Genomic DNA, 21,329 nt, shown 5'->3' on the forward strand with positions numbered 1-21,329 from the left:
TTGAATGGAGAGAGTTGGAGTAAACACTGTCCGATCGAAGCATATTACCAGAGTCCCCAGGTATTTGTAAGAGGGGATGGGCAGGCTGATCCCAGGACGCTGGGATGACTCTGGATTGGACTGCCGATGGTTTAAACTTTAATGATCAGAAATTATTTGTAAAAAGGGGGCTATAGATCCTAAAAGTGAAGGGAAAAAAGGAACAATGTAATTAAAAAGATAAAATATAAAGTTGACTTTGTGGGTCTACTTTCTGTGCGTCCTGTGCATCATACCAACAGTGGCAGAGCTGACATGACACATTATTACTGCAACCTCTTTTATACAGGTGTGGGAGCTGCTCCATATTTTAATTTGTAACAGGAATGTGACTTATGAAGCTAAATAAAAGCTCAAATTATCAATTTTATAGAGAAAAGAAGCAAACATAGAAAATAAGTAGTAACGTAGACTATAGTAAGTTGTAATAAATAGTACAAGAAAAACATGTATAGTAAATAAGTAATAAGGTAAGTAATTAAAGTATAGAATGTAGTAATGATGTATACTAAGTGTAATTTAAAAAGAAACAAGAAAAAGCAAATAGTTGCTTTCTGTGGTCATTTTTGCAGAATTTAGAGTGTTGCGTTTACATATACTGATAGTTTTTTAAGTACTTTTTAAGAAAACGTAATATAAAAAATTCTGATTCCAGCTTCCTAAATTTGAATATTTTCTTGTTTCTTTACTACGACATTAACTGAAAATCTTTGGGTTTTGGACAAAACAAGACATTTGAGAGCATCAACTTTGGGAAATGCTTATCATTTTTCACAATTTTCAAGTTTTTTAGACACAGAACTAACTGATTAATCGAGAAAATAACCAACAGATTAATCGCCACTGAAAATAATAGTTAGTTGTGGCCGTAAAGTGTGTAGATGTGTCTGAAGCAAAGGTCCGTGAATAAAATGGGCAATAAGTCTTTTAAACAGAGGACAACTAGACATGTTACAGTAGGAAAATCACGGGTGTAAATAATAGAATCAATGATGCTTGAGTTTCAGGGTCCTAGGATTGTGCATGCTGGTTCACTGTCACAACTTACTTGGACACTTAAATATCATGGAGCTAAATATTATTGGTGACAAATATCTCTATTTCAGGCTGATTATGTATGTAACTATGGGAGTAATGGGTAATTATTAACTATAAAAGTAGAAATGAGCAGGACAATATTTTTTTCATCTCTGGAGAGTTTATTTTTCTGATCCCATACTGGACGACTAAGACAGGTGGTGTTAGCTAAGGTGCAGGAAAAATCTACATATTACAGCTGTGCAGTACAGCACAAATGACTACAGTCCATACATGTGCTTGTGATTGTGCTTGCAAAGGCAAATGTTTGGGGAAGATCTGTTGGTGGTAAATGAGAAATTTGGCAGTGACGGCAGGTGGATGAGCTATCACATCACAGCACAGGACTCTCCTGTATGTTCTACCACCAAATATTGCTGTAAAAAGTCCCTTCCTCTGCATTCTCCTACTGTTTGAAACCCCCGATTGAGTCAGGGTTTGCATGTGCAAAAATTAAAATAGTGTCTGATGTGTGTAGGTATCAGAAAAGTGCGTATTCACGTTACTACTTCTTTTCTGTCATTCAGAAGTCTCACACTGCAAACTAAGGATTCAATATCAGATACAGCTCTTCTCCAGATCCCTGGCTGATATAGTTCTCAGAGAGTGAGAGGACAGGAAGAGGGGAGGGAAGGGCATGGCGGCGGGAGGAGGGGACAGGCTGGGTGGCACAGAGATGATGGATGGAGTATCTGAGAGTGAGCCATAACCGGCCCTCCGCACATCTAGCGCACTGGGGCCAGCAGAGGCGTGGAAAAACACGGGGGGAGGTTCCATGGGGTCAGTGGTTAAATCTGCAGACAGATATATAAGGAACCCCTACATGAATTTTGTAGACAGATTTCTGTAAACATTTCATACATACTAGCTCACAGTTTAGTGAGACACCAAACTTAGATGATCAACAGGAAATTAGCTGCCAACTATTTTGATCATCAAACAATTATTATTTTTTGAAAGCAAAACATTTGCTTCTTTTGCTTTAAATGTGAGCATTTCATGCTTGTCTTTGTCACACATGATAACAGGGTTCCCACTCTTTCATGGACAACATTTCAAAACTACAAGGACCAAAAATATTTTTCTTCCTCACCCAATGTTTTTTCTTTACCCTACTTGCCCAGCGCAACCATAATTTCAACATCCCCAATAATCTGTTCAAGAACCACTGGAAATGGAAATGGAGATGGAAAATTCAACAATAATTTCTGTTTTTGAAGTTTCTGGCTATGATAACCAGTGCGAATTTCAAAGAAACATGCAGTCTAAACCTGTTTTCTTGCAAAACAAAAAAATACATAAATAAATCAAAATTTAAAATCGCCCAAATTTTTTCATGGTTTTAGAAAAATTGCCAAATATATAGAAAAAAATCACAGATTAAAAAAAAAGAAGTAAAAATGCCTTCCAAACCCTCTGGTATTCTTTTGAAATACAATTTAGAAATAATAAAATCAAAAACATTTTTTACATTTGCGTTAAAAATCAGCAAAATTTTTTAAAAAATGCAAAAAATTTTGAATCAGTTTTCTACAAAAAGCTCCCTGAAAGAAAAAACAGAAGCCAACTTTATTTATAAAAAGAAGAAAAAATTGGCAGAATGTTTTCTTAAAATTTGGGAAACATCAGCTACAGAAAATAAAAATAAAAATAAAACATTACTTTTCCAAGCCTGGGAAATATGATTGTAAAATTAGTTGACTTTTCCAGGTTTACCATGACCCATGTGGGAACCCTGTGATAATAAACTGAATAGCTCTGGATTTTTGGACTGTTGATCATATAAAACATACCACCACCATGTCACCCTGGGCTCTTGGAAATTACATATGCTGTTTTCCACTATTTTCTGACATTTTATTGGCAGAATAATTTATTGATTATTTGAGAAAATAATTGGCAGATTAATCAATATGAAAATAGCTTTATCTGCAGCTCTACTGCACACATCATGAACCATCAAGTTTCTATCGATATCTATAGCTACTGTATATACACATTTACAAAGCTACATATGGAATATTGTTTATCAGTGCCTCCAACTGGCAGTGAGCACGATGTGCTTTAGTTCCAAGAAACGAGTTTGCACGTCAATAAACACGACACAGCACGCGAACGTTTAATATTCGAGCTGGCCTGTGATGCTTTACAACAAATGATACCCAAGAGACAAGAGAGAAAAAATAGATCAGATGTTGATAGGACCAGTTTTTTTCTCTGTGTCTGCTGATGAGGAAACTGTATTTTAATCTGTGGTTTCCTTTTATCACTCTGTGAGAGAACATTCTGCGGTCATACAGTAGTTGTCAGTTTTATTTTAGTTTTCTCTGATGTGGCACCACTTTGTAGTGAAGACAGATAAGATGTGTATTTTTACAACCATGCAGGTCTCTGACTGTCCCTGTAGGCGATGCTACTTGGTGCAAAAGAGCTGCTGCTTCCTTAAATGTAAGCTAAAAGAGGCTCCAATACAATAGTATTTAATAATATATATATATATATATATTACTGTACCTGAGTCATCGTTAAGCTGGGTGTGCAGGTACTGGTGTTTGGTGTAGAACTTGTTGTAGATGCAGTACACGGCAGCCATCAGAGCGAAAGTTCCCATAGCCGCAGCGATGAACAGGCCCACTTTGGCGTTATCTTTGTCTACATGGGCATCTGTGAATGCACAAAAGTTTTTAATGAAATCTTGCCTATGTGGAGCATGTTTGTTACCTGGACATATGCAGCTCAGTGATGCTAGCTGTAGATGCACAATTCTTTCTGTGTGGTGTTTCGGTCAACGAGTGCAGTTCAGCAGGAAGAAAATAGTTCCTACATCAAACTGCTCATAACAATGTCTATGGATTGTCTTTGGTAACCAGGTCATGATTTCTGGAAGGAGACATTGCTGTTAACATCCATTAATTTAAAGCAAATATCTACAACACTTGGCAACTCACACCAAAACAGTCTGGATTGATAAATGGCACTACAGGTAAGAATTTATCAAAAACTAAAATCAATAGAAATATGTATTTTGGCATTTTTGTTTTGAACTGTGCTGGATAAATATATGCAGTTCTAACTGAACAACATTTCTTTAAGTCACACTCACATGTTCGCTTTGCATTTAAATGAGCGGTTTCCTCTTTTTTAAGTAGGTCCCGTATGTGTGGTGGAGAGGGAGGTGCTGCCGGGGCCTGATGAACATTGATCTGCTGCTCAGACCGCAGGGTGCTCTGGGAGCTGCTCAGTGGAAACACTAGCAGCAGGCAGAGAGCTGCGAGGCCCGCCATGTGTCCACCGATACGCCTACAAATTAAAGATACTTGGAAAAATATGAGCAATGAAAACATAAATAGTTTTTTTCTGAAGGTTTTCTACTTATTCTGAAGGTTTAGTTTGCTTAAAAGGCTGGTAAGTGAGTTTAATGCTCACCACAAAGCCATGTAAACCAATCAGTCAAAACAATATTGCTGTTGTTTTACTTTACTTACAGCTTGTTGTTAGTAGCTATTCTTTCACAGTCTGGCCCTGCTCTAATAATGTATCAAACTATTAAATAAACTCGATATCTTACACATATGCATTCACTGGTATTCAAAGGCAAGTTTTAACAATTTAAAATCTAAATACAATATACATAGTCTACTATAGACTATACTACTACATACTATACAAAGTCTTTGTACGTGGGTTTACCTGAGGTCGAAGCAGGGATGCCGTGTTTGTCTCTGCCGGGTGTTGGTCCTGTCCTCTCTGCCTCTCTGGCTGACTGAAGTGAGACTGCATCCAAGACAACTCAACTCCCCAGGCCCCTAATATTTCCAAGGGGACACCTGTGAGTACTCTCCCACACAAGCATACACATCTAGAAAATTGCTTACACAAGTGCCCTGTTGAGATACACAAAGCAGCCTCACAAAGAGATGATTTCAGTCGGGGTTTCCTTCTGTACGTTCTGCTCTGGCAGTTTTGACCTTGAAATTGTAGTTTGAAAAGAAATATTTACAAAAAACTGCAGAGAGAACAGCGGTTGTTTGCTCATGACAACTTAAATCCATTCTTATTTAGGTCTCTTTCAACATAATGAGAAAAATAGGATTCATCTCATTTAACAATGGCGAACCAAACGAGGGGTTAAATGTTTTTTGCAGATTTCATACAACCTGCAGTAACGTGTTGAGCAGAGAAACACCCTGACGTGAGTGCAACAGAGCTCCCTGCTGACACATAAACGTACTGCTTCAATCTCATACAACTCGTCTATACAAGGTGGTGAGTGAGTCAGAATAACTATTATACAAAAAAATCTATCGAATTACCTTCTTTAGAATTTTTTAAAATTTATTTATCTAAATATGAAAAAATATAGAATACAATAACCTGAGTCATTTTCTGGATGAAGATGTTATTTTGGTATATTCACTTAGAGTTTGGAATTTCACTTTTAGATGCATACAGTTAATTATATCTCACTCCTCATTCAATGATGTCAGTGGACAATCTGGGAAGCTGGAGATACATTTTTCAGATACACTGTAAAGTTCAGGGGTGTCAAATAATTAATAATAATTTAATTTAATATTATTAATATTAATAATAAATAATTAATGCAGTATTATTTAAAGGTTATTAGGAGCGTTTTGCTGGTCTGGACCACTCAGATCAAATCAGGTCATACGTGGACTAAAATGACTTCCATCTGGTTTAATTAGTCACATTAACAGTGATATCTTATCATTTCAGCTGGCTGGTTTGTAATGACTGAAACACAAACACTTCTCAGTAAGAGTGGTGTGTATCCCCTCACTTACTGCACAGACTTGCAAGTGCACTCAAACTGTTCAAGGACTGAAATGAGCAAACTGTTCACTGAGTCAAACAGTCAAAACAGAGTTTCAAAAGCTCAAACAATAGCTGCCCTAACACATATCATGATAGCCTTGAACATCGTGTTTCAGGCCACCTGCGCGTGTTGTGCAAATATGAGATGCAGACTTTTACAGACACACCAAGACACAAACTGACTGTTGAGTTGACTTTGTTCAGTCAGGGGGCCGCATGTTGAGTTTCACCCTCTATAATCACAAGTTAATAAGAAAAGCAAGTCATCACATTACCTCTACATGTTGTCCTCGTATACAGCTGTTCAGATGGTGTTTACTCTGGCAGAAGTTTTGTTTCGATTCAACTTTCCCAGGCAGATAATGGTGCAGATGGACGGCAGCACACAGCGAGGGATGGAAGGGCTCTTTACTCCCTTAAAAAAACACTGCTAGCATCTCAGAGCTTTTTAGTAAGTGATGTAACCACCAAATGCTTCAGTTGAAAAGCCCTGTAAGAAATACTAGAGAAATGAGCGTACTATGCTGTTCATAGGAAATAGGTATACAGTCATGCTCAGCAAGTCTGGACAAGATTTTTTTTTTTTTAAACAAGAAAGAAAAACATCACTATCTGAGGCTGCAGTTCAAATTCCTACCTCAACTTAAACGTTATGATGCTTTTAAATAATCTTAATTTCTGCTGTGGAGCTGGCACACTTATTCATGTACCTGTAATACTGAACTCAAACTCCCTTTTTTTTCTAGATGCACATTGATCGCCCTTTTTTCTGAAAGAAAACAAACATCCCTAAAAATAACTCTCTAAAAATGTCAATAAAAAAAAAAAAACATTTATCACAATACTTACAATTCAATACTTACAACATTGTCGGGGAAAAGTTTGAGCAATGTGTAAATTACAAGCTTAAGCTACACGTCAAACAGCGCAGATTGTTTCAAGACACTGTACTGTTGTATTGAAATGTCCAAAATATATTACATAGCAGTGGCATTATATTACATTTTTCTCAAAAACTCATTTTATACACACTTACAGAGTACATACACTGTTAAAAAGTGAAGATATCAAAAGAAATGTGTTTGAAACTGTACATACTGTATGCTGTAGTGCCTTTAACATTTTGTTCAGTCAGCCTAATAAAGTCTGAAGGCACTTAGTTTGGGTACATTCAACAGCATAAGGTCCATTTATTTTGATAGTAACCCACTGAAAATGTAAAACAAAGTACCCTTTCAGTTTCCGAAAAAATGTCCATGAAAATACAATGAAGACCACGTAAATAAGTCTAAAAAAATATTGTACAAAATAAACACATTAATTACATCATTTACTGCACTAAACTCTGAAGTAAAGGAATACTTCGACAGGTCGGTGGCTTTATCGAGCCTGTTTAAACAAACATGCAGCTAGTTTCCTCCTAAACCTCAGCTTAAGAAAAAACCCATGGTCCATGCAATGTTTCTAATTTACAATCAATAAAAGATAGAAAACCCTACACACAATTCCAATTACATTTGTTCTTAAAGAGTTTCTACTGGTACTATATACATATTTACATTACAAAACTACCATAGTATTTGCACCATGTGGACAAACGGGGACGAATGATTGATGATATAACCTGATATAACCATTACGCTGGTTTTGTTGCTAATGTCTGAAATCACATTCAACAACATGACAGGATGATAAAAACGTGTGTTGAGAACTTGAAATTTGTCTTAACCAATAAAAAGCAAACGGTGGTGATAAAATAACAATCAGCATAAAACAATGCTTTGATACTGTTAAGCAGCTGCTAAATATCAAGAGAATGTAAGTGTGTTGTATGAATTGAACTGTGTAGCTACACCTGCAAACACAAAGTATACGCACAGCATATTTAACTGTACCAAAACCGTGACTCAGGTGTTTTTGAGCTGTAAACAAGATTATATAGCGTCTGTGTGGTTAAAAAAAAAAACATTAATGCTCTTATATTATTAATGCTTAACAGCTGTATTAAATTTTCTTTCCTGATGTAACAGTCTGAAAAAACTTTAACAAATGTAGTTGTTAAGCTTTGGAAAAAAAACATAAAACTGTGACAAAACAGAACAAAATCTGTTTTTTTAAAAGCATTTTCCCTTCACTCTCTGATTGTCGTGATTATTCTTCAAAAATCGATTAATCCTTAAAATAATTTTGCATGCAGAAATGGCAGAAAATGCTGTTTTCAGCACCTTAAATATTAAGATTTCCTGCTTTTCTGTTTTATTTCATGTTACATTGAGTATTTTCGGGTTTTTGACTGACAAAACAAGACATTTTAAGACATCTTCTCTGACACTGAGAAACTGGGATGGATATTTTTCACTATTTTCAGACATGTTTTAAACCAAACGATTAATCAAGAATATTTGCGAGATTGATCAATAACAAACATTTAAAAATCATTGTTTGAAGCCCTATTCTTTACACACAGGTGATGGTGATGATGGCTGCTATTTGCATGTTTTCATTAAGGCTCTGCTTTTTTGTTGTAGCTCAACTCAAAAAATCTGATGCCCAACCTAAAACTGTTTTCATGACTGTCACATTCTCTGTGCTGTAAAAGAGTTCATTATAAAAAAAAGGTTAAAAAATGACCAATAAGCTTTAAATATATAACAAAGAGACGTACAACAGTGGTAAGATGTAAACCTGTCCTTCCTGGATTTGATAGCCGTTCATGGTCAAAAGGGCATGTCTGGATTCTTGAAATGACGAGGTGCATCTCACGAGCGTGCATTTATAAAAGGAGAAAAATGTAGGATGTTTCAGATGAATGGACAAGTGAACTATTCTCACAAAACTAAAAACTGGAATATGATATGGCTTATGCTGGACAACTCTGACAAACAGTGGAAATTCTACCTTGTGTTCCCAAAAATAAGTTAATTGTTCCTTATTTTCCATATTACATACTTTTTAAAAGTTGTACTTGTTGGAGTAGTAGGTTTTAAATATTTAAATAAGGATTTTTTTTCCCCACCTTGCAATTGTTTTTTGTGTCACAGCCTCACTAAAGGCAGTGAGATAATTCAACCGGCCTTCAAAATGGCCAACTAAACATTTGACCGCATATTGCAAGTAAATTCCCAAACTGCAACTTCATGTCCAGTGTTTAGGAAAAGGAGGCAGCGGTCCCGTTCGTTCGGTCCAGTTCAGACATGTCAGTCATGGGGGTGTCACACTTGTCATCGGTGCTAACAATGCTGTACTGACCAGTCTCTGTATCTCTGGCTCCTTGCTTTGTCCTGTCCCGCAGAACGGCGTGGATCAAAGCCACTGGGACGGGCATCATGGCGAATATGATCAATAAAGCCATAACAGCCAGAGCCCAGCTTGGGTACTCCAGGTACTCCTCAGAAGCCTGAAAAAGGAAGCAAATTTATCAAAAATGGAGACCATTTGCCATAGTTTTTAAAGTACAGATTCAGCCTCTCTCTCAACAGAGGTTTAGCAGGTAACATGTTACAGCTTCATGTCAGCGGCAGAACGTTTTTGTCACCTGCTTTGTTAGCTACGCATGCTACTTGTCAGAGATTAGCGCAGCGGTTGTGCAGACTTTTGACAGTTGCATGGCAAGAAAGTCTGTCAATATTACCGTACACGTCAGTCGACAACAACTTTGCCAATTCCGCATCCCTTTGCTTGTCAACAAATACACATTGTCCATGAGGCGGGGCACTATGTGTGTTTTACAAATGTGGTGTTGCACTCGGTGGGTCCCAAGGTGCATGGAACCGAACTGCTACATCATGTTGCTTTGATATGATTCTCTTTACCTTCTCTTGGTTCCAAGCCAGATAAGTGGGGCGTTTGATGATCATCCGAATGGATGTGGCGGCCAGCAGCCCCAGCATAGCAAGCAGGCAGATGTATTTCCACAGGTACTTGTAAATCACATGGGGACGCCAGCCCAGCATCGCCTCAATGTCATCAAGGAACCTTCAGAAACAGAGCGGTAAACTTTCAGGAATGACATATTTAAACGCTGATACTCAGAGATCTGAACGGATACTTGGCAGAGTTAAGACAGTTAGCCACAGTCTGAAAATACACCTCACCTATCAGCTCCATATAACCAAGACACACTGAAAGTCTCAAAAACCACCACAATGATGAGGGGCAGAGTGGCAGAGTAATCGTCGAACATTGTCACAAAGTAGTTCCCACAACGCTGGGTGAAGAGCAGGCCAATCAGAAAGCCGATGATGCAGCTAAAAACTGAAACAAAAGACACATGTTAGAGCAAAACACGATTTCTTTCAAAGACAGTGTACACAATCTAGCACAATGGATACGTTTGTGATTTAGCCTGAATAAGTTCAGGAGGTAATTTTAATCAATTTGCTCCGTCTTTGCTTGAAGGTGTCAGTAAAATCGGCTCCATGACGTATGACGAGACACTCATCTACTGGCTGTAACTTCACAGGCAAAATGACAGAGTGAGATATCTGCCGGTAACAGGGTCGAGTGAGGTTAGACTTTACTGCCAAACACTTTGAGAAACATAAAATTCACACTCATAATTAGGATCATTATAAATAAGTTTTGGAAATTTCCCCTAGCTTTAAATTTATTCATTTTTGTCAAATTTACTAATTTCCTTGGCGCTCTTTGCCAAGTGGCTCATTGCCTTTTTCCCATGTTTTCAAAAGGAAAAAGGGAAAGCAAACCAATTTGCTCCAAAAAAAAAAAAAAAAACTTCAATACTTGTTAGTCAGAATGCACAAAACTCCAGGTTTCAAAGGGTTAATTAGATACTGTGAAGTTGGGGTGTGCATGGATCGGGATCCCCTCCTTTAAAGAAAAAACAATGGTCAAGGTTAAAAAAAGGAAAAAAAAGATGTTTACTTGTGAGTTTGGTCTTATTTTTGGCCAAAGTTTTGAAGCGGTCAGTGAGCGGAGCGAGGATGCCCTCCATGGTGCCAAACATGGTGCTGAGTCCTAAGTTGAGCAGCATGAGGAAGAAGAGCGCTGACCAGAAGGGGCTGCCAGGCAGGAGCGACATGGCCTCTGTGAAGGCAATAAAAGCGAGGCCTGTGCCCTCCACACCCTGAACACAAACAAGAGTGCCAGCTTTAGCTTTTTTTATGTACAGCACACAAAACACAAAACCATCCACATCGTCCAAAAACTCAATATTTACCTGCTGCATCTCTTTTTCCAAGTCGCAGTCTGTTAAATTGCCTGGGATCATATTTCCGTACTGTTTGAACCAGGCCCTGTAGTCTTCTAGTGCCACAGAACCGGGGTCAGAATAGTCGAAGCTTGGCATCAGCTTTACGTCCACATTACTACTCCGAAACTGTGCCGATAACTCCTTCATATTACTAAAAAAAAAAGAAAGGAAAGGACAAAACACAGTTGTAAACATAAGACACATGCAACAAAACATATGAAGTTCTATAAAAACGTCTTAGGCATACAAAATAGTTTGTGAGATGCAAAGAGAATTAAAGAATTAAAGAAACCGTGGAACAGGTCTTAAGCCAAAAAAAAAGTTAGAAAAAAAATAGACCTTAAAATTCATCATGTCTCATTACAGGTTACACACATTCACACACAACTCGCACCAATGACCCTTAACCCCCATCCACCTTTTTTCCCCTCGTTGTTGCTGTTTTTGCTTGTTCTTCTGATTCACACCTCTGTTCTTTAAGCTTTGCATCTTTCTCTTTTCACCACCATTGTTATTCAAATCATTATTGCCTCTATGGTTACTATTATCATCATGATCACTATTATTATTACTACTTCTGTTGTTATTATTATCTAATTTCCTAAATTTTATTCCATTATTATGACGTGATGTATGGTTTATGTAGACGCAGTGGAGAAAACATAAAAAAAAAGAAAGAAAAAAGTTGTGGGCAAGATTATTAATATGATTGTACGAGCTGTTGAGACAGAAATAAAAACTAAAAAAAAAGGCCTTCTACACATCGTCTGGACCATTAAATAAATACTGACATAGTAGTGCCTTATACTTTTAGTCAAAATGTGTGATTCTTTTAATGCATGATTCAAAATGTGTCCTCTGATTAAAGCGTACCTGACAACACATTCCATGACCTTTTCTTTGGCGCGGAAGCCGAGCACAGCAAACACCACCAGCGTCGCCAGCACAGATGTGAGGAAGTTTATAGTGGAGACAGTGAAGGCGTCACGGTGGCAGTTGTTGTTCTTGGGGTTGTAGGAGGAGTAGGCAATAATGGATCCGAAGCCAAGGCCCAAGGCGAAAAATACCTGCGTGGCTGCCTGCCGCCACACCTGAATGTCTCCCCAAATTTCCAGCTAATTATGCAAAGAGGGAACAACAGGTGCATCAGGGAAATATTCATATCTGCCTCTCTTTTGAACATTCAACCAGACATTTTATCCGTGTGTACCTTTGGGTAGAACATGTAGGTGATTCCCTCCAAGGCCCCATCCAGCAGGAGCCCTCGGACCAGGAAGCAGAACAGCACCACGTAAGGAAAGATGGAGGAGAAATACATCACCTAGACAGTGACAAAGAATTAATACTTTAAGAAGTGAATCCAGACAACTACCTGCAGAGGTCAGTATTTTGGTATTGTACAGGCACGTCGCCTCATGTGGCTCCCTATTCTTTTTACAAATCCTAAGTACATTTCAGCTCATGCACGGACTACTACGAAGGTTCCCACACATTTTCATTGATACGCAAGATACGCAAGCCTCCTATTTCCGATCAAATCAAATTCCTCTCAACATTATATCCCCCTGATACTGAAGCTAGATATTCTCACGATGCCATTTCATCTGGACTTTAAACAGTTTAGGTGCAGTCCATATCCTTAAATAAACTGTATTTTTGTAAGTTCAATGTTGAATCCAACTAAGTTTGCTGCTATAACAACCCATTTCCCCCAGAGAGGTAACTGTCGCTTCACCTAATCTTAAGAGCAAAGCCCGCTGCTTGTTAGACATGCAGCATATGGCCGTTGTAATCTGAGATGATTAAGTCAGTAATTGCGTGAAACACCTGATGTCAGCCTCAGTGGTATTAAACTTCCCCTCAGATGTTAACTTTAAGCTTAAATACAGAAGTGAGTTATTTCCACACCTAAAACGGGATGTTTGTTCATGGCAGGGTTACATTTCTGGGTTTGTTAAGTAAACATGAACCACGACCAGAAAACGGCAGATAATACTGATGCCACAGCCCACGCACCACAAGGAAATGTTGGCATTGTACGTTTCTGCAAACCACAAATGTTACATTTGTACGTCTCATACCAATCCAGGGTTCCTACAGCTTACAGCAAGTGGAATTTAAGAGTTTTCTTTAAATGCCACTCAAAATAAAGTTAAGGAATGATTTCACTGTTACCAAAATTGGGGAAGAGATGAAGATCTGACACTAATTACTTAAGGTTAGGGAGAATATTTGCCATAATACTCACTTGAATATAAAACATGACTTTTGGGTGACAGCAATGCTAGTCATATTCTTTTCTTTTTTTCCTAAGTTATCTATTATTTTGAAATTTCACAGTGTAATGTCAGAAAAACAGATTCATAAAGTTGTACCTTTAATGTCTTTCCATTTTTAAGAAATTGAAAAATTATTTTACGACATTTTAGACCAATTATGGGCTTTTTTTTTTTTTAGATTGATGCCTTTTAAGAGTTTTTAAGGATCCATGGGACCCGGCCATCACATTAGTGTTTCTACAGGGACTTAGTATATAAGACGCCTCCAAAGCTGTAGACCACTGTTCCAGACCAACAAACAACTAAACGGGTTATACTTAGCGACCACTTCACTGTTTTCATGTGGCTTTTTAAGCGCCAAACCTCTGTGTTTTGTAAAAACTCATTGCTGTTTTTTCCAGCTGAGATATTGTCAAAAAAAGCAGTTGTGTTTTTATCAAACATCAATGTTTCCTGCATTTCCTGCTGCTGCAGAATCTAGGCCTTTTAGAACAGGTGTCCAGACACGCTGATAATGTGGACTTTATTTAACTAAATGTGTGACTGCTGAAGGTATTTAATAGCAACAGGTCTTATTAAGGGGATTTGTTGCAAAGGCGGTGAATAAATAAACAGACACCACTTTTAATTTTTCTATTTTCAGATTTTTAAAACATTTTCTTTCATTTTATCAACTTTGACTAATTTGTGTAGGTCCGTTACAAGAAATATCCATTTAAACTGCAGGTTGTAAGGAAACAAAATAGGAAAAACACAAACGGGGCTGAATACTTTTGCAAGGCACTCTATCTTTACTGACTAAACAAGCTGATGTATATTAGGGAAAACAACACTCTAAAAAAATAGTACTTTACAAAACTCCTCCTCTACTGAAACACATAATGTGGATTTGGCCATTTAAAGTGGGTCAGCACCTAAGCCAGACATTCCAGCGAGATTCCTTCACCCACAATAACCCTGAAATCTAAGCCTGACACATGACTGGGATTTGACCAAACTGGGAATGCCATAACAGTGTAGCGTGCACACGATACCAGTCTGTTATTATGTCAGTGTTTTTCATTAAAGGCTTTTCTTCACATTTTTGTTGTTTCACGCTCAGCTGGTCCCAAAGTGGCAATGGTAACCAATCATTGAGAAAAAATTAAAAACTTCACATTCCTTGGAAATATCAAAGCAACTCTTCCCATCACCATTTCCAAGTTTGTCCTGCAACCATCCAACTCTTACATCCACATCGTAACGCAGATAATCATACGTAAACCAATCAGTTATTTAAAACTGTGATGTTTGAAGACGTAACTCATCAAGCGACAGACTGGACAAAGGTTAGCAGCTGCCGTGTTTAAAGCTCCGGATTAATACGACCCGAGTGAAACATCTGAGAGCTGCAAAAACATAAGCAAACAATCCCATCCTCTTATCGGCACAACTTCCTTTACTGTAACATCAAAACTCTGGAAAAGAGGGAGCCACAACAGACCGCACAGTTACCTTGACAGAGGACTTGATACCCTTAAACATTCCCAGGCATACGATGGTCCAGGCCGCCAGCAGACAGCAGACGATGTAAGTGTTGAAAGAGCCCATCTCATCAATCGAGTCTGTGATATCCAAAGCTTTACGATACCAGAAATACGACGTAGGGGAGCTCTTTTCACATTCATTTACTGGTGCAAAGAAAAAAAAAAGAGCCATTACTCGTCCTGTGTGCAACTCACAACAAATACATTTAAAATGTAATAACTGCTCATGTCTTATCAGTTTAATGCTGCGTGTTTACCTGTTACATTCCCCTGTTCTGGACACTGTTCCCAAGGCAGAGGGTACTGGAACGAGTTCCCAAGGTAGAAAAGACTCCATGCGAGGATCACATTGTAGTAGAGAGCTACGAAGAAACATACCTGAGGACATGTGAGAACAAGATGATCAGGTTGGTGACAAAATGACATTATGTTTTATAGAGCCGCTGTGCAAATATTATTTTCAATTAATAAATAAACACATCATTGCTCCCTCACACTGCACTTACACCACTTATTATGATATATTCTGCAGCCTTGAGTTGACGTGTATTAAAAGTTATGTCAACAGCTGACTTACAGAAAATAAATACACTGTTATGTTACAATACATAGGAGGTTATGCCCTGAAGATTACTTTTATTACACACACTAAAATTTCATGACCTTTCCAAAACGTCACATGATTTTTACTAATTCCGTGACTTTTCCATGCCTGGAAAATTTGATTTTGAAATCCCACATCTTCTCCAGGTCTTCCATGACAGAGGGAACTCTGAACAATATACTGGACAATCCTATAGTATCAATGCTATCAATCATTTAACAATCAGTATCTCACCACACAGCTGGAGTAGCCGATCCCTGCCAGCCTGGGGGAGATGTACCTCCACACTCCGATGCTGCCCTGTCGGATGGCCTGACCAGCCGCCAGCTCCAGGAAGAACAAGGGGATGCCCACAACCAGCATCAGCAGCACATAGAGAAGGAGAAAAGCCCCTGCGGAGAGGAGGGGGACCAGAAATCACTTAAGAAACCAGCACCACAATTTGACAATACAAATGTTATGTAAAGAAGAAGCACACGTTAACGCTAGACTGATTTTTAAAAATCCCACACCATTCTGTCTACAGCCGCCTGCAACACCATATTCTTTTGAAAATATCTCTAATTCATCTTCCAGGGTAAACAACACACAAAGCTCTTTTGGATTTTTTAACCTACAAAAATGTGGTTTACTTAGGTTGCATGCCGTGTATATTTTTGATTCCCAAGCTGCAAGGTCACTGGTTTGATACCAGCTGAGAAGCTTTGCATGTCATACCGACTCTCTCTCCCCAAGTTTCCTATCTGATTAATCACTGTGAACTGCCAAAAAAATCTACATAATCCCCCAAAACAAAGCAAAAAAAGTAGCTGGATTTGTTGGGGATTCTTGGGCTGTATACTGTTGTGATGTTGCTGTTTCGATGGCTATATAAATGTATGCATGATTGTATATGTATGTATATGTTAACTGTGGGCACATATGTAAATACACTAAAACGAAAAACAAAAACGAAACTGAAAAAACTGTCAGAACCAAAACTTGCTTAAATCACTGTGGCCTGTGTCGATTTTTTTACCAAAGAGTTGACAAAGTTTCCCATCGCAACAGATATAAACCAGATGTTGGAACATCAGGCTTCTGATGTAACAGTTCTCAGTGTTGTTTACAGATAGCGTATACATCTGTAAACACAATGTTAAATCATGTACTGCTTAGATTTGGAGGCGCACAACTGGTAATTAATGCATCTACACGCACAGAAGAGTCTCTCTTTTTTTTTTAGTATTCTCTTTTTTTCATCACATGCTCCCCCTGTGATCATTGCACCAACAAAATACTGTATTATATATTCTGCACCTACATTGGTGTTTGGTCCCACGGGACTCACGGGACCCAATCCTGTGGGAACAACACGGATGGCAATAAAATAGGTACTGACCTCCTCCATTTTGATGGCACAAATACGGAAACCTCCAGACGTTGCCAAGTCCGACGCTGAATCCCACCTGGGCCAGAAAATATTCTATTTTACTGTTCCATCCTGCTCGAGCAGCAGGCTCAGAGGAGCCCTGCTGGCTCTCCTCACCAGCGAAGCCGTCGAGCGTCGACTCTGTGGTTCCTGTCTTGTCATCGTCAGTTGGCAGGGGCTGCTTCTCCATCTAAGACGGGAGGGGACAAAAGGAAAAACAGAAAGAAATTCATCAGAATATAAAGCCCTGTTGAAGACTGGTTGATCATCCATGATGGCCAACACAGATATCCTGTTGATTTATTTAAATAGATTAATGGGGAGTTTTCTGCTGCCTAACAGTTGTTTTGGAGATGCTTCATAGTCATCTGGCCTTAACTTGTGATGTATCACAAACTGACCCACTGCTCTGACCCCAGCAAGTGTGTGTGTGTGTGTGTGTGTGTGTAAACACTCAGTTGCCAGTTTTTTTAGGAAGACCTAGCTAAAATAAATGTAATAAATCCTACTTTCAAGAATGTCTCCATGTCCACTTTTTATATTTTCAGAGTGCTGAATCATAATGGTCATTTTGGAGGTTGGTGCTGTTAGATTGAAATGTGTTATAATAGGAAATATTTCCAATACTTTGTCTATCCTATTTATAGCGATGAGAACATGTTGCAAAGGGCAATGTATTAAATGACATTAGTTTAAAATGGGTCTATGACTGGTATCCCGGGTTCCCACACATTTTTATGTACGGGACTTCAAACCTTTTCCATAAGTTTTCAAGGACCTAGAATTAAAACCAGAGAAGGAGGAAATACAGGGAGAAAATTCACAAATGTATGTGATGGTACACACTGTCACACATAACGTTATGTCAACAGCTACAGGATATACATTACAGTATGTGGAAGGTTATTCATGAGAGATTAATGTAACAGTTTCCTGACAAACAACAAAAGACCATTATTTTTTTAAAAGTTTCAGTGATTTTTCACTTTTTTAAACCTGCATCAACAAGATTTTAGTTAGTGTTCAGACGCCTTTCACAAGTGTTTTGAACAAAAAGCAAATTGGTTTGATTTTTGAAAATATAAGAAAAAGAATGAGCAACTTGGTAAGAAATGTCCAGCAAATTGCAAAAAAAACTGGTACATTTAGAAATGCATTTTTTAAAAGCAAGGGGAAAAGGTTGAGAAAACCATATATATATATAATTATTTTACAGAATTATTATTTTAAGGATATTTCAAGTCATTTCCTTGTTTGTTTTTGCTTTTTTGTCTTTCCGTTTCCTAATTTCCTTGTCATGTTTACTAATTTCTTGCTATGTTTTTAGGTCATTTCTTACAAGCTGCTTATTGCCTTCTTCCCATTTTTGAAAGTAAACAAACAAAAAACTCCCCAAACTCTCAATGATTTCTACTAATCCCATAACTTTCCCACGCCTGGAAAATGTGACTGTGAAATCCCTTGACTTTCCCAGGTTTTCCATGACCGTAGGAACCCATCTGAGTGAACATAACAGCAGCCAGCTATCCCACCAGGTGGATAACAACAGTATATCACTCTATTAACGCAGGTGTACAATAAGCCCTAAATAAAGCAACATGGATCCGATAAATAACACATTTTTTCACATTCTTCAAATTACTTAGAGCTCTTAGCTCCTAAACAAGTGCTGATAACATCTTCGCTGTTGAGAAACAGTGTCAGTTGTAGTATCTGCGCGGTATCTACATGGCTAAGTACATCCCCGGACCATCTGTCAAACACTCACAAAACAGACACGTCTCATAAATAGCACCAACCTGTTCACTGGAAAATGCTGTCGACGAAGATGCAGAAGAAACGCTAAAGACGCTAAAAACTAAAAATGTAGGCGATAACGTTTTATTCTTCGGTCCTTTCAAAGGAGTAAACGAGCACGTGGGGCTGCTGTTTGGACTGCTACTGGCGCGTTACGCTATCAACCACGTCGCGAGCTGAGAAAAACTTCTGTTTTAAAGTGAATATACATACACATATACATATCTGCTATTTTGACGGCGATATGTAACTCTTGCAGAGACTGTAAAACAGAAAACGCCTCATATACTCGGTGAATGTGCTAAATCTTTACCGCCCGCATGTCGTCGCCGTTCATTGGTGGAGCAGCCGTGGGCTTGTTCCTTCCGCCTGATGCAACAAGCCGCACCCCACCTACTACACTGCTGCGTTCAGGGACTGCACGACTTCTGTGTGCCAGAGTAAGCATCGGCGCAAGTACCGTGTTCAGACCCGACTAATCGACTTTTTATTTAAATTTTAAATGATCATTCGTCTAAAAAAGCTTTAAAATCAAGTTTTCAATTACTTATTTTGTTCAGTTACCAATAAAAATCCCAAAAATGTATTAATTGTTACCTACAATTTTAGAAAACAAAGAAAACAAGCAAGTGATCTCAATTTAAAAAATGGGAACAGTGAATGTGTGTCTTTTCTTTTTAATAACTGAAGGAAACTTATCAACAGTGTCAGGAAGGTTAATTTTGAAATGTAATAGGGTACAGATACTACTTACCATATTTATACCATAATTAATGTGTTATGTAACTATTTTAATTAATTCATCAAAGTAATGTAACTCATTGCATATGATTACTTTAAAAAAAACACTTCACGAACAAATGTTTTCAACAGGGCAATAATGCGGAAAAGACCTTAAAATGTAAGTGCATAAATGTTGCAATCAAATCTGCCTGAAAAGGTTATCACATTTTAAAAGATGGGAACAGTGAAAGTGAATCTGTTCTTTTTAAATAAATGACTGAGGAAAGTAATCAATTAGGCCTATCAAAAATGTTGACAAATTATCTGCAAGACGATTAATCAGGTAATCACTTTGGTATAAAGTAGGCTGCAGGTATAAATTTAAAGAAAATGAAAATACTCACTAAGTTAATTTAAGTACTTATGTGCAGTTTTTTTATTTTTTAAATGTACTTGTTTTTGACATTTTATTGCCAAACTCGACTGCCATTTACAACCGTCAGCTCAATGATTGGTAATAATGACTGATCCTGCCATTCTGACGCACAGGAAGAGCCATGAACGCAACATAAATCCAAACACCGATCTGCTTAAAATGTATTTTCCAACACGTGTGACTGAATGCTGCCCAATTTAACACGACGTTTAACAGTGGAAGTGTGCCCCCCCATCTTTTTGTTTGTCATAGCGGGGATTCTCTGTATGTAACAGCACATAATTTTAAACAATCATGTCCACTGATGGAATAAAGTTGAATCATCTTATTGATCCACGTTTCCAAATAGGCTATAACACGTGGCAAACGTTCACTTTCTCCACCCCACATGAAACCATTTGCTGTAGTTCATCACATATTCTCTTAAAATATTAATTAATGGAAAAATAAAAGTAAGGCTAAGCTGATGCAATAGTCGGCTTCTTTCATCGAGCATGTTTTTTTTGGGGGGGGGGGGTAATGTCACGTCTTTGAACAGCTTCTATAATATCATTAATGTTCAGATTCTGCAAAATTATAAATTGCTTTTTTTTCACATTGATGTTATCACTCCAACAATCATTAAAGCTCTCGTCAGTCAACCTGACCTGGCAGTGACATTTCTCTGGACCGCATAGTCTCACAGACACAGACACACACACACACACACACACACACACGCTGCATGCCACGTATGCCTGATTTGGAGGCAAATAAAACGCACAAATCTACTGCCTCTACCGACTCACCATACTACAGTATCGCCTATGCGTTCGGATTTTAAAGCATGAACTTAATAATTAGTGATAAATACCTTTTTGGTATGAAATTATAGTGGTCCTTGAAAAGTTTTCTCAATGTCCTGAAGGCAAAGTCAAGTGGTAACCTCGCTTGCTGCCACTTCACCTGACTCCGCCTGTCCTCCTCCATTGGTGGATAGAGTGGACACTTTTCCACCTCCAATAAAGGACTGTTATGAAATGTGATACCCCACTTTTTTTCAGCTCTATGCAGGCTGTGTATGGTTGCCCCTGACACACACCTTAACCCTGTCAGCTAACTAGCCTATTGTTTAAAGGGGTTTAGTTCATTTTTAAGGTGTTGTGAAGTTGCAGTCTAGTTAAGTTATTTTTGTTTTTACACACATATATAAATTACATGAAATAATACAGATGAAGTAGGAATAAGGGTGTGGTAAAAAAAAACTTTTAATGACTTATATATAAACACACACACACACACACCCAAAGGACATACAAAAGATCAAATGTAAACATAAAACATCAGCAGTAGCCTTCATAAAATGTGTAAAATCATAAAATGTCTGTCTTAATAAAATACAGAGGGAAA

General features: G+C 38.0%; 2 protein-coding genes across 3 annotated transcripts; both read right to left on the reverse strand.

The window, feature by feature from the left end:
• Window positions 1-1,203: 1,203 nt before the first annotated feature.
• LOC148186342 (uncharacterized) lies at window positions 1,204-5,554 on the reverse strand. Its single transcript, XM_088070067.1, has 4 exons — window positions 4,807-5,554; window positions 4,220-4,432; window positions 3,631-3,780; window positions 1,204-1,910 (listed from the first exon to the last, which is right to left on the reverse strand). Exons 2-4 carry the CDS (start codon window positions 4,398-4,400, stop codon window positions 1,675-1,677), a joined length of 567 nt encoding a protein of 188 aa, XP_087926193.1. The 5' UTR covers window positions 4,401-4,432; window positions 4,807-5,554; the 3' UTR covers window positions 1,204-1,674.
• Window positions 5,555-6,884: 1,330 nt separating this feature from the next.
• LOC121958777 (sodium-dependent neutral amino acid transporter B(0)AT2-like) lies at window positions 6,885-20,926 on the reverse strand. Of its 2 annotated transcripts, none has more exons than XM_088070066.1 (12): window positions 20,794-20,926; window positions 16,955-17,174; window positions 15,808-15,965; window positions 15,227-15,347; window positions 14,938-15,113; window positions 12,375-12,485; window positions 12,038-12,279; window positions 11,132-11,315; window positions 10,837-11,038; window positions 10,047-10,206; window positions 9,765-9,927; window positions 6,885-9,349 (listed from the first exon to the last, which is right to left on the reverse strand). In XM_088070066.1, exons 2-12 carry the CDS (start codon window positions 17,172-17,174, stop codon window positions 9,101-9,103), a joined length of 1,986 nt encoding a protein of 661 aa, XP_087926192.1. In that variant the 5' UTR covers window positions 20,794-20,926; the 3' UTR covers window positions 6,885-9,100. The 2 variants fall into 2 exon arrangements, with proteins under 2 accessions (XP_087926192.1, XP_042363828.2); XM_042507894.2 differs by lacking the exon at window positions 20,794-20,926 and adding an exon at window positions 18,784-19,131.
• Window positions 20,927-21,329: the final 403 nt, after the last annotated feature.

The sequence above is a fragment of the Plectropomus leopardus genome, chromosome 19 (assembly GCF_026936395.1).
Source record: "Plectropomus leopardus strain MGB_pleo_1.0 chromosome 19, ASM2693639v1, whole genome shotgun sequence".
Lineage (NCBI taxonomy): Eukaryota > Metazoa > Chordata > Actinopteri > Perciformes > Serranidae > Plectropomus > Plectropomus leopardus.